Genomic DNA, 13,255 nt, shown 5'->3' on the forward strand with positions numbered 1-13,255 from the left:
ACCTACCAACCAATCCACCCATCTGGATGATCTGTCTCTCTGTCTAAACTGATCTAATATTATCTAATCTACTGTGAGTGCTCACTTTCCTCTACAGTACAAGTACTCTGACAGCAAAAACCTCTGAGTGCTCACTAGTGTGTGTTGTCAACCTGCTGTCTGCCAGACTCATCCAACAGGAAGACCTGCATTCATGTGATTCAGGTCTTTCCAGTCATGTGACCATTGTGATACACAGAAGAAAAAGCTGACGGTTGGTCTGATCTAAATAACAGAGTGAGGTATTCTGCTGTGATTACCTTTCAGTGGAGACATGTACATTGAGGACTGACCTCAACAAGAAAACAGCATGTCTCTCCGACTGATCATAGCTGCTCTGTTCCTCGGCTCTAATGGAGTTTTAGCAGCTCGACAGCCTCACATCGTCTTCATCTTGGCTGATGACTTCGGCTGGAACGATGTCGGCTACCACGGGTTAGAGATCAGAACACCGAACCTGGACAAACTGTCCGCCGGTGGAGTCCGCCTGGAGAACTACTATGTTCAGCCCATCTGTACCCCATCCAGGAGCCAGCTCATGACCGGGAGATATCAGGTGAGATGGAGAGTTTTAACTTCATCAAAAGAACATTTTTGTCACCGTCATAAACTATATTCAGTGTATTTAAGAAAGTTCTACTGTCACTTGAAAATAAGCTGTGTTTTGACCCAAATAAAATGATTGGTGCATAATTAAATAATATGATTGTATCCTGTTCTGTCTTCAGATCCACACAGGTTTGCAGCACAGTACCATAGGGACCTGTCAGCCCAACTGTTTGCCTCTGGATGAGAAACTGCTGCCTCAGCTGTTGAAGGAGGTGGGATACTCCACACACATGGTGGGCAAATGGCACCTTGGAATGTACAAGAAGGAATGCCTGCCCACACGCCGGGGCTTTGACACGTACTTTGGTATATTTGTATGACATTTAAGATTGTTTTATTGGACATTTCTACATTTATATATGAATGAATCCTCTGTTTGCTGTGTTGCCCCAGGTTACCTGACAGGATGTGAGGATTATTACAATCATGAACGCTGTGATCGAGTATCTGGTTTGGATTCTGAACGCTGTGCGTTGGACCTGCGGGACGGAGAGGAAGTTGCTACCAACTACAGCGGAGTCTATTCCACCGAGTTGTTCACCCAGAAGACCATCAGCATCATTGAAAAACACAAGTCAATGCAGGTAACACACACACACACACATACGCACACGCACACACACACAAACACACTGTCACAACATGTAATGGTCAATCTTGTTATGAATCAACCTTCAAACTAAAACAGGAAACAAACCCAATCCAAATCTCCCCTGCATCTGGGGCCATGGCTGTCTTTGGTGATTCTTCCTCCAGATTTTCATTGACAATGTTGCACAAATATGAAGTGACATCAGATTTCACCGATTCATTGCTATCACACTGACTTCCCTCTGCCAGTTGAAGCGAGACTGTGCAACCTTCATAAAGACAATAAATTGTATGTGTTTGGGGTTGCCTGTGGTAATTTTCTCTACATTTGCATCGCGTAAGTAGGATCTCCAGCAGAATACCCCTGCTTTGAATTCTATTCAGAGCAGGGGTATTCTGGGGTAACCCTAACTGTCTGTCAATAAGTCACAGAAGTGAGTCTTTACACATCTTTTTGTCCATCTTTCAGCCGCTCTTCCTTTACGTGGCTTTGCAATCAGTCCATGCCCCTCTTCAGGTGCCAGAGCGCTACCTAACCCCCTACAAGTTTATCACAGACGACAATCGGAGGGTGTACGCTGGCATGGTGGCAGCCATGGACGAGGCCGTGGGGAACATCACTCTGGCCATGAAGCAGCACGGACTTTGGGACAACATGATCTTGGTGTTCTCGACAGGTACATCTGGAAAGTGTTTATAGAGTAATCTACCAGGCACTGAGCTAAACTAATGCAAAGCAAAGTTCTAAAACATTCTTGGATCCACATCTCAAGCAAACAAACAGCAATTGTGGGTGGCAACAGTCTCCTCAGCTCAGCTAATTTACAGGAACCTATTTATTTCCTGTGGAGTCTTGTGGCAAGTTTTCCGATGTAAGCACACACTTATCATGGTACCTGTTAGTGGGTAAGATATATTATATAACCAAGGAGCATGTTAGTGTGTTGTGAGAAGGAAAAATGGACTGGTTAAGGATTTAAGGGAGTTTGAGCCAGGCCATTTGTGACATCCAGATGACTGGGTCAAAGCTTCTCCAAACTGCACCTTGTGTGGGGTGTTCCCAGTCTGCAGTGTTCAACATCAATCAGAAGTGGTCCAAGGAAGGAAAATGGTCAACAGGCGACAGCGTCATGGGCAGCTGAGGCTCCTTGATGCACGTGGGGTGCAAAGGCTGGCCCGTGTGGTCCAATCTGATAAGTCTACTGTCGCTCAGATTGCTGAAGAGGTCAAAGCTGGTTTTGATAGAAAGGAGTCTGAATATTAAGTGCATCACAGTTTGTTGCATTTAAGGACCGACCACTCAGGGTGCCCATGACGAACCATGTACACCAAAAGCACCAACAAAGGTCACATGTGCATCAGAACCAGACAATAGAGCAATGAAAGACGATGACCTGGTATGATGTTATGCCATGTTCCACCAGTCTAGAGATGTTTGTACTAGGAATAAAGATGTCCACTAGAGAGCAGTGTTTATTGAATTTTTGCTAACAAGGTTTCTTTTTGGCATCAGGGTCAGTGAGAAGAGAGAACTTAGACAGACTGAACACTTAACCTCGCTTATGTCTCAGTATTGTTGACCAGTATCCATCCATTCTTGATGACGTACATCATTTTACCAAGATTAGGAATCAGCATCATCTAAACATGCTGCACATGTGGAACTTCCATGAATCAGATATGCAGTAGGTGCTTTGAGGGTTGTTTTAAAGGGTAATTAGGAGACAGGAACAGTGCTGTGAGAGTAAGGTGTGAGGTTTTTAATGCTGGAGGTGGGCCGCGGTAGGTGGCCTCTTTCATTGTTGTTCCACACCTTTAGTCTGACTCAATAGCCATATGCTAGTCAAACACCAACAAATCTAGCTCTGAGTTAAAAAGTGTTCCTGCTTTTGTTATGATGCTTTTATAATTACCACTGATAACGCCTATAAACGCACTACTTAAGGTCTGCCATCACTTTCATTAGTTCTTTCTCTATTACATCAATGTTCAATCTCCTGTCATTGATTTCCTGGTCTTTAGATTCCTCTATCATGAAAGTTGCTGAAAACTGAATGCCTCACTGAGATTTAACTGGAAGCCAATGAGTGAAAGACTTGAAACTGGGGGGAGCTGGGAAAGAGCAACTCAGTCAGAACAGCTTGAAAAGGCATTAAGGAGCAGAACAGTTTGGGGCAGACTATGTCCTAGACTCACTATTGAAAGAGGAGCTCTGCCCGGGCATGATTGGTCAAGAGTGTTTATACTGGACAGACTTATCTGGTTAATTACAGTCAGGCTAACTCCCGGTTTATTGGATATTATGCAGCTTTTTTTTTTAAATTAGGAAACATAAGGACAAGTATTGATAACACTTCACATAGACTGGTTAAGAAATGTTGCTCTACCAGTTTGGCTCAGACTATAGTTGAAAGGATTGTTTAAGGTTGTCATTAAGATAAAAGAACGTTAAGTTACTAACATGCAGCTCGACAAACTATTTCATTCCCCAACCAAGCTTATAAAAACTCCCTGGAGACACCATTAGGTGAGTCCTTTCTCATTTGAATCATATTTTCTTCACGGCTATAAACTTTTGTCTCTCAGATAATGGAGGTCAAACGCTACGTGGTGGCAGCAACTGGCCTCTGCGGGGGAGAAAGAACTCCTTGTGGGAAGGAGGAATCCGGGGAGTCGGATTTGTCGTCAGCCCTCTGCTGAAGCAACCCGGGACCGTCAGCCGTCAACTCATCCACATCTCTGACTGGCTCCCAACTTTAGTTAGCGTAGCAGGGGGGAGCACCAACGGCACAAAACTGCTGGATGGATTCGATATGTGGGACATGATCAGGTGAAATGAGCTGTTGTTTACAGCATGAGTGACACCAGCTCTTTAGTCACGACAGCCTGTCCTCTTCATGAGCTTCTTTCTGATCCTTCCTTCATGTGTTTGCTCCAGCTTTCCTCATCCAGGGTCTATCTCTTAGAAGTTTTGCTTGTTCAATAAGTCCTTTGTTATTGGATCAATGGGAGCACAAAGAGAAGGAAATTCCATCCTTCATTCTCGCACAAATTTGTAGTCCTTGCATCCTTTTTCCTGTATTCTCTCTCCTTCCTCTACCTCTGAAGTCGTTTGAAATCCAACGACTGGATAAGCAAATTAGTTTAGCATCAAATCCTTTAATACTTTTATACATCATATATTGAATTAGGTGTAGCTTTTGGAGAACTTCTAAAATGGTGCTGCTGGCAGACCACAGATAAACTGACCACTTTCCCTATTTGTTCACAAGCAGGTCATCACACATAATATCTCTGAATTGTGTTTGACTGACAAAATATATTTGTAACCTAAATGTGGACACAGTGAAGAAGGCAAAATTGAGGGCTGCAGCAGAGCCCTAGAAGAAAATCAAGGCTTAGCCTGGACCACAAACTACTGCTCACAACGTCCACTTGCCACGATAGGCTGACGCACATCAGCTGACCACTGGCTGGTGCAGTTGCCGTGTGAGCAACACAACAACAGCAACAACACAGAACACAAACTGCTGTTTGTTTTCACTTCTTTTATGGCTTCATCTTGGTTTTAATTGGCTGAGCTGCAGCTCAGCCGGTGGAGTGGAGAACCAAATGAAGGCTTTGAAAAGAGGGCAGGCTAGAGAGAGAGAGTTATTTTAGTTGTGTTATCAGACACTGTGGTCAGTGAGAGCGGTGTGTATTCTCTGTGGTGTGGAGTGTGGTCACAGCGTTTGACTGCTTGTTGAACAACAGCCAGCTACTTTAGATTTACAGATGTGTGTGTGTGTGTTTGTGTGTGTGTGTGTGTGTGTGTGTGTGTGTGTGTGTGTGTGTGTGTGTGTGTGTGTGTGTGTGTGTGTGTGTGTGTGTGTGTGTGTGTGTGTGTGTGTGTGGTTGTTTTGTCCCTGCATTTAAAAGTTACACTGCTTTTTCTCTTACAGTAAAGGGTTTTTATCACCCAGGTTGGAGTTGCTGCACAACATCGACCCTCTCTACCAGGATACCAGACCATGTAAGTTTGCATTTCATTGTCCACAGATGGATTTTCACAGTCAGTCATGAGAGCAGATATTAAGATCAGAACTTGGGCAGCAGGGTTTTATTTGTTGGAGAAATGTTCCCACGCTGTGGGAAACACGTAATTCTCACCCAGACCTGGTGAAGCGAGAATTCTGATGTGAAATGTGAGCTTGTGGAATACAAACATGTTCTGACAAAAGCTGTGGAGATATGTTTGTAGCAGAAAAGAAGTGCTATGGTCACAAATCTGGAGACATTACGCCAAAAAACTCAAAGTCGCGTTTGGGGGGGGGTTGTCTCATTGTCATCCACAAGTGTTTTATTCTTCAATTTTTGCTCAGATTCAAGGGTAATATAAGATTATAGAACCATTTTAAGTACACACGGGATTTAAGAAGATCTTTTGTTAACATTACCTGTGTTAGCTCTCACATTAGCTTTGGTAATCTGCATTATATGAAAATAACAACCTGTTTTTTGTTCTTTATAAAGTATTAACAACCCCTCAGGGGTTTAAGTTGGGTTTGCTGGTCCTTCCAGATCTCCAGAGCCTCTGAAGAAATCTGAGGTTGTGACGCCAGAGGGAAGGGTGTGTGTCCTCACCATCAAAGCGCTGTGATTTTAGAAAGTTTCCAGGAAACAGGTCTTGAGATTGCTTGTTAGACACACGGTCATAGTTTCATTCGTGTCTTAAAACCACTTAGTATCAGGTGGTCCTGGTCTGAGGCCACTATTTCTGAGTTCATGAGTGATCCTTAGATACACACCAAGAAACAGTGAAGGTGAAGGTTTTTGTACTGAACTGTTCCTCGGATGTTCTATAATGGGAACATATTGGACCATTGTGAGCTTCTATCCACCATAAGGATATAACATCATGCTAAGTACTGTATGCTGGAAGGCTAGACCAGTTACAAGGTAGTCTTGTATTAGCAGATACAAAACTACCAGGTAGTCCTGCATCTGCTAAAGTCGGTATCACGTGATACCGACTTTTAGTACAGTATAACCTGACTACCTACTAAAAGTCCACGATGTAGTAAAGCCAGTCATGTTTTTTCAGAATCACTTGACTGCATTTGTTTGAACTGATGTTGTTCTGCATTATAATCCCTTTTTTTTCCCCCGTTCATCTTGATAAAAAATAGTAGAACAAAATTGGAAATGTCATTTTCCCAACATTACTTCTATGTTGCTTTTCACCATGCTTTGATGTCCAACTGGCATCTTTTAACTGCATCTTCTAAACGCAGTTAATCTAGAAGAGGAGAGTTTGATTAGCTCCCGGTGCCATCTACTGTTCATCGTTTGATGTGCTGAATTTTTTTTACTTCAGATCGTAAGGTCTGTAGCTGTGGGTCATGAGTGGGTAAAAAGATCACAGGAGATGGGACAGTAGGTCATTTGAAAGAGACAGGAGAAAATGTAATGTCAATTTGTCGCACATCTATAAACTTAATATTTACCTTTTTAGCTCTCTTTTGGTCTCCACCATTTCCTGACAGTGCTATCTTTAGCTGAAAAAAGCTTCATTATCTTCTTTTTCTCACAGTATTTGTACCTAATCACAGTACAGCATTGCATCTTCAGCGGAGGGTTGCTACAGACACAAAAACAGATAAACCTCTAGATGCTTTTTCCTCCAATGGAATGAAGTGAGTAGTAAATAGCATAACCAAGAAACAATGAGAAAAACCCAAATAACCTCTAGTGTTTGTTGAGGCCAGACTAATTTAAAGCGCTTTTGAGGTAGGATGGGTTACTCAGATTAAGCCTGCGGAGCTGAAATTATCCTCAAAGTTTACTGCTGGTCATTAGCATCTAAATCATTTGGATGAAAACACAGTTCAGAACAACAGCGCTGCTTTACAAGCTTTCATGTCTTACGTTTGAATCTTAATCATCAGCCACCACACTGACAACCAGCTCCTCTACACATTCCAAGCTGAGACTCCTCTTTCATTTTCCCCCCTCTTCCCTAGGAACTCAGCCTCTCTTTGGGACCCTGCTTCCTATGTTTTCTCTTTTTCTTTCACACATCTTCCTTTCTCTATTAAACCCATGACAAGGAATTGTCTCCCTTTGACATTCTTTCTTTCTTTTCAATTTCCTTCATGCTTGTGCTCTGCCTGAGTCACACAGGAGTCCATTAGAAACTGGATTTAGTCTAAGCTTTAAATCACACACAAATTTTTACTTCTTACTCCTTTACTGGCTATGGTTCCCACTGTTCCTCCCCTTCCCTTCCTTTTTCTTGTGGAGTGAAAGAATGCTCAAATTTAACCCTGATGTTCACAAACTGATGTAATTTAACATCCCTTTGACTTATCTAAGGGTACCAACACCCGGAGGTCTGTTCATACAAACCTACTTTGAGTTATGATGCCCTCATGTCATTTTTTTGCAGTGATCAGTGAAGGAAATGCGAAAGCTTTTACCATGTGGTTGCAAAATTGCTGAGATCACACGTTTTAAGTCTCCAGTCTTGTTGCTGTGGTTGAAAAGACTATAAAATGAGCTCCAATGGGAACGAGGGATTGGAGTGGGTGGGAATGTCCATATGTGTGGAAATATTTGTTTTTGACAGCATTAGGACACTGAAATTACCTGTGAATCTGTGTGATCAGGACCATTTTGTTGGGGGCATAAATGTCGGAGTTCTATCAAGGCCAGCACTTGTCGCTCATTCAAAGGTGTGTTCATTTGGGAGATGTTTTCCTTGTGAATAGATATGGCTCGTGGCAGGAGGCTGCAGAAATTCCTGGACACCATCATGACAAGGAGAATTGTTTAACTTCATGGAACTGGTAAAACGATGCCAGTTGTTAACTGTGACCTTGCAGGAATGGTAAGATATTCATAGTGTTGGCAGAAATTGATGACCAGAGCTGAGCTGACCGCCGTATTTGTCAAATTCCTTCAGCCCCAAAGTTCCATGTGCTTAAGGAAATACATAGACAACAGAATCTCTCCTTAAAGTGAACAATTGTTGTGAAGCAATTCCTGCTGGTTTTACAGAACAAAAAGTCATCTATCTTCTATTATATTTATTTTCACACCTTCACTTGATGATGGTCGATGATGGCTGTGATGACCAGACACACACTGAACTTCGGTGCCAGTTGACCTTCTCCCATGGTTTTACAGACAACTACAAAGGACTATTTGTACCAACTTGTTATATATCATCATCTTAATAAACAGTTTTTCAGACCTGATCATCAGCTCTGTCCTTTGCTCTCTGCAGGTCCACATGCTGTCAGCAAAACGTCCTGGCCTGGCTCTCCCTTCAATACAACCATTCATGCAGCCATTCGATCCTCAAAGTTTAAGTTGCTTACCGGCTATCCAGGTCTGTATCTTCTATAATGGCATATTTAGTCTGGGAGGATAACTCTTGTTATAGAGTAGCATCTTGGGATACTACTGACTAGACACGAGCCGTCGCTGTGGCTATGTTTTTATTCAAGAAATAATTACTATACTGTATATTCGTAGAAAGCTGAGTTAGGAGTTGTGATTCGGGACACCACAGCAAGTTGGTGGATGGATTAGCTTTGTCCGTTGTGCGGGTCACGGGTGTTGCTGGAGCCTATCCTGGCAGACCATGGGGGGGGGGCACTCCAGACGGATACAGATGTACAGTATATATAATTCAGAGGGTTTGGGACTTTTTAGAAGGCTGGAATAGATCGAAATTATTTTGGTGATTTTAAATGGGGAAAAGTCCTTTGAGATCCAAGCAGACTGACAAGCTCATCCCCAAACATATTAAACTCATATCTCAAGGTGTATGTGCTAAAAAGAATGAGTAACTGTAAAAGTCTTCATGATTACAGAGTATACACACAAAGACAGGAAATGTAGATAAGAAGTAGAAAATTATTATATATTAAGTATTATACCTCAAGGTGCTTCTTCTAATGTCCATCAGGTTGTGACACCTGGTTCCCTCGGCCCATCCACAACGACTCTGAGTCCAGTTCCTCAGAGGCGCCTCTGAAGCCTGTGATGCTGTTTAACATAGAAGATGATCCGCAGGAGAGGAACGATTTGTCCGATAAACTCCCTGATATCGTGGATTATCTCCTCAAAAGGCTCTACAAGTACCAGAGTGGTGCGGTTCCAATTAACTACCCTGATGATGACCCAAAATGTGACCCAGGCCCCACCGGAGCCTGGGGGCCCTGGGCTTAGCCAACAGTAATAACGATGAAACTTTGTTTACGTACATCACATCAATAGGAGTCTGTTCTGTAAAGATAAATAAAGGTTTGGAAACGTCACACATTCCAAAGCCCATCAGGTACATTTTTAAAGAGTTTGTATTTGAAAATGTACTTTTAAAAACTCAATAATTTACGCGCTGCTGTAATCAACCTGAGATATAAATTGCTTCAGGTGGATTAGCCAGTTTCTACAACCATAGGTGTGAGTGATTGTTCGTCTTTCATGTGGTTCAGCGATGTGCTTGCAACGTGTCTGGAGTGTCCATTGCCTCATGCCTGTAGTCTGCTGGGATAGGCTCAAGCAAAACCGCGAAAGTGCAGAAAGTGGTACGGACAATGAATGAATGAATGAACACTCGTGTTGTTATGAGGACCGTCTTTCTGCTGCAGGTTTTTTCAATGATCTATATTTAAATTTCCACTAAAAGTATTATAACAGTTTAAAAATACTCATTTTCTATTCTTTAGGTTCCCCTCAGTTTTCAGATAAAAAATGTGTCCAAAACAATTACCGCAAAAAGAACAAGATTTCATTACATGTAAAAAATCTCCAATATATTTTATTATGCATGCAATCATGAAATAATTCATGGAGTTGTTCATTGTTTTCAAAAAATGTGCCTTAAACATTGAGTCTCAGCATTGTAATGACATCTAAAATTTCTATCTTACTTAATTCCCTAAGGTCAAAGTAAAGGGTCGCATTAAATGCAGTTTTATCATTTAGGGCAAAAATTTCCCACGACATGATTCAAACTACGTGGATTAAAAGTAACTTTACGTTGTAACTACATAATAAAAATAGATGGGAAAGTTTATGTAGAGGTGACATGTTGACTTTTAAATTGTTGGGTATTTTATTGTGTGAAAATGTCCTCCTGCTCAGCGTCCAATAGCAAACATAGAGAGCAGCTGGTGATGGTGGTGAAGGAAGTGTTGGGAAACTCTTAGCCCTATGTTTTTAATTATTGTTTCTATGTGTGATCCTGCAGTGGGTCGATTCTTTGAGAGGATTTGTCTGTTCTCTACCAAACTGAACAATTTTTTGCCTTTGTTGAACTTTTAAGCATCAGATACTAACATGGCTAACAGATATGTCGCTCTGTATCTCTATGTAGACACTAGTGTGCTAGCCAAAACATTACCTTCCTCAGGTGTCGCATTGCATTTGAAGTATTAAAATATGTTTGTACTTTTTTAGAGTTTCCACTAAATTTGGGGAGAAAAATCATTTTTTAACAAATAATAAATTATTAAAAATGTTGTTAAAAGTTGTGTGGATGCAGTTTGTCAAATGTTCAAATATTTTATTGTGTACCCTGAAGGCTACAGTAACCCTACTTCTGCTGGGTCGTCGTAAGAAATGTGATAAATTAAAGTCATCTCATGATAGACACAAACCCACTCAAGTACAAATCAGACATTTCCAGTGGGACAATTAGATTATCTGCATTCCAAGTGGAAGGACAACAAGTATCCTTTATACATGTAGCCTGTTTGCCCTTTGACCTTTTGGTGATTGACCTCCCATTGGCAGCAGCCAGCAAATAACCACAGGAAAGTTACCTGCTGGGTGAGAGCATCTCTGTCCTAATGTGGGCCGTGACCTTTAACCTGCCGTGTGAATTGATTGGCAGCTGAGGGAGGAACACAACAATGCATTAGAGTGTCATGTGACAACAGCTGGTTGGTGACGTCACTGATTCTTCTTCAGTTCAGGAAGCCCATCCATTCATCCATCCATTCATCCATCCATTCATCCATCCATCGCTTTGGATGTGTCATTGGTGCATCACGGAGCCTTTAGAAAGTTATATCTGAGAATGATTGAACTGGTTTCATAGTCCTTGAATGAACTTTAAACCTGGATTTATGAAGTTTTTCTGAGATTTTAGATCATTATACTAAATTATTTATGGAGTTAGTCCACCCCATATGCTCCGCCTTGAGCAAATGCCCATGTTTAAATTTTAAAACCCAATTTTCTTCTCAATAATTTATTTATTTTCTTACTTTTTAGGAAAAGGCAGCGTCCCACTTTCTACGTTGAACTGTATACACACTTTGTAATAGACCAAAAGTGGCTGTTGAATGGAATTTAAACTGTGATTTCGGTACTGGGCGATGACCAGAATACCACATCATTATTTTACGTTTCTGAGAAAGCGCTTTTTGCACTGCTGAGGCTATAAATTTGTCACTCACTACTTCTGTTCGTTTACTCTGCAATCATAACTCTGCATTTCGGTGTGATGGGATAGTTCATTTAATTAGATGTTGCCAACTTGTGTCGTTCATATAAAACCGATGCCTCTGAGTCTCTCAGCTCGGCTGCCGACCACTTTTGCGCTTCTCCTACCCCGTTTGTGGTGAACCTTCCGTCCTGACAAGTCATTCCATCTTCCCCTCGTGTCATTATGATCTGCTAACCTCAGCGGTGCCACAACTCGTCTCCTCTTCATACCCTTTCAAAGCACTTTTCTCCGATGGTGAGCACATGTGGAACTCAAAAAAAAAAAAAAAGAAAAGAAAAGTGTTGCCACCCTTGAAGGTCAGTCCACAAGGAGACTTCCAAGGACTTGCAATGAAATATGGGACTGGAATTCCAAACAGGATTGTGTCTGTCTGTGCTGCCTGGCTGTGAAAACAGATTAAAATCATACTGACCAGCGCAGCCAGGAATGTGTTGAACCTTGAGCCTCGAAGGGAAATCCAACGGCTCATCACACCTCAAACAAAAAATCTGTTCTCTGTTGCAACTCGCCGTTCAGGAGACGGTGCAGGCCATTTAATTAAGAGTGTGATGATTCTGCTCAATTGCGATTTTCGCTAAATGCTTTCATTTGGTGCAGGCTGACCTTGAATTAAGAGTTTTGGCCTGCTGGAGGCGCTATACAAGAACTAGGGTTCAACCTCAAGGGAACAGGGTTCAGTCCTGAGGTCAGTTTGAATCTCCGTAAACCCAGCAACGGGGAATTCAGTTGTTGTTATTGACCGTGTTTAGCTTGAAACTGCCAGACCACGTTGTGAGACGTCTTGTGTTTTCATCTCATCCGAGTCTCACTTCACTGACCAAGGAGCACAAATAAGAGGGCAGCGAGGAACTGGCACCAGTTGTTACCCTCCCAGTCACAACAGTCCCAAAATAGTCCATTCATGCTCCTCACTGTCATGCAACACAGTCATGAATGCAAAAAAAAAATTGTTGTTTTTTGCAGTTCCTGTTCTTCCGGCCAACATCACTACGTCCAACTGTCCTCCATGAGCGGTGCCATGTGTTCTGAACTCATAGAAGACTAGACTGGGAATGAATAGGCATTGTCTCATATCACATGGACAGGATGGGCCCGAATGGATGGATGGATCTGTCAGAATGTGAACAATCTACACGGCTTTCGGATCTTGAGCTCAGCTGTTCGCCTCCCACTGAAGGTTAGGACACTGATTTAGAGAGAATGTGACACGAAGACTATCCAAACGTTCACCTGATACTGTGTGAAAAGTGTTCAGGGGGGTGGCGAGCAGTTATCAAAGATGCTGAGACAGCTGCTTAAAGAGATCACGCAGTATTTAATACAATCAGTGGAGCATTGATTTAAAGACGACTAATAAGGGATCATAAATACAGCACAGACAGATTTTCTCACTTTTTTTGTGTGTTATTTATAAAGCAGAGCACATTTATGCTGAGCAGTTGCAATATTTAAATTTATAAAATGCTTTATACAATGAAAATGCTTCAGTTGTGCATAAATAAGTAAGTCAAT

General features: G+C 41.9%; 1 protein-coding gene across 1 annotated transcript; it reads left to right on the forward strand.

Annotated features, from left to right (window-relative positions):
* Positions 1-325: 325 nt before the first annotated feature.
* On the forward strand, positions 326-10,707 carry LOC137608139 (arylsulfatase B-like). Its single transcript, XM_068334220.1, has 8 exons — positions 326-595; positions 768-954; positions 1,042-1,232; positions 1,709-1,916; positions 3,826-4,069; positions 5,181-5,251; positions 8,507-8,611; positions 9,194-10,707. The coding sequence occupies exons 1-8, from the start codon at positions 350-352 to the stop codon at positions 9,454-9,456; spliced, it is 1,515 nt and encodes a 504-aa protein (XP_068190321.1). The 5' UTR covers positions 326-349; the 3' UTR covers positions 9,457-10,707.
* Positions 10,708-13,255: the final 2,548 nt, after the last annotated feature.

This window comes from Antennarius striatus, chromosome 15 (genome assembly GCF_040054535.1).
Source record: "Antennarius striatus isolate MH-2024 chromosome 15, ASM4005453v1, whole genome shotgun sequence".
Lineage (NCBI taxonomy): Eukaryota > Metazoa > Chordata > Actinopteri > Lophiiformes > Antennariidae > Antennarius > Antennarius striatus.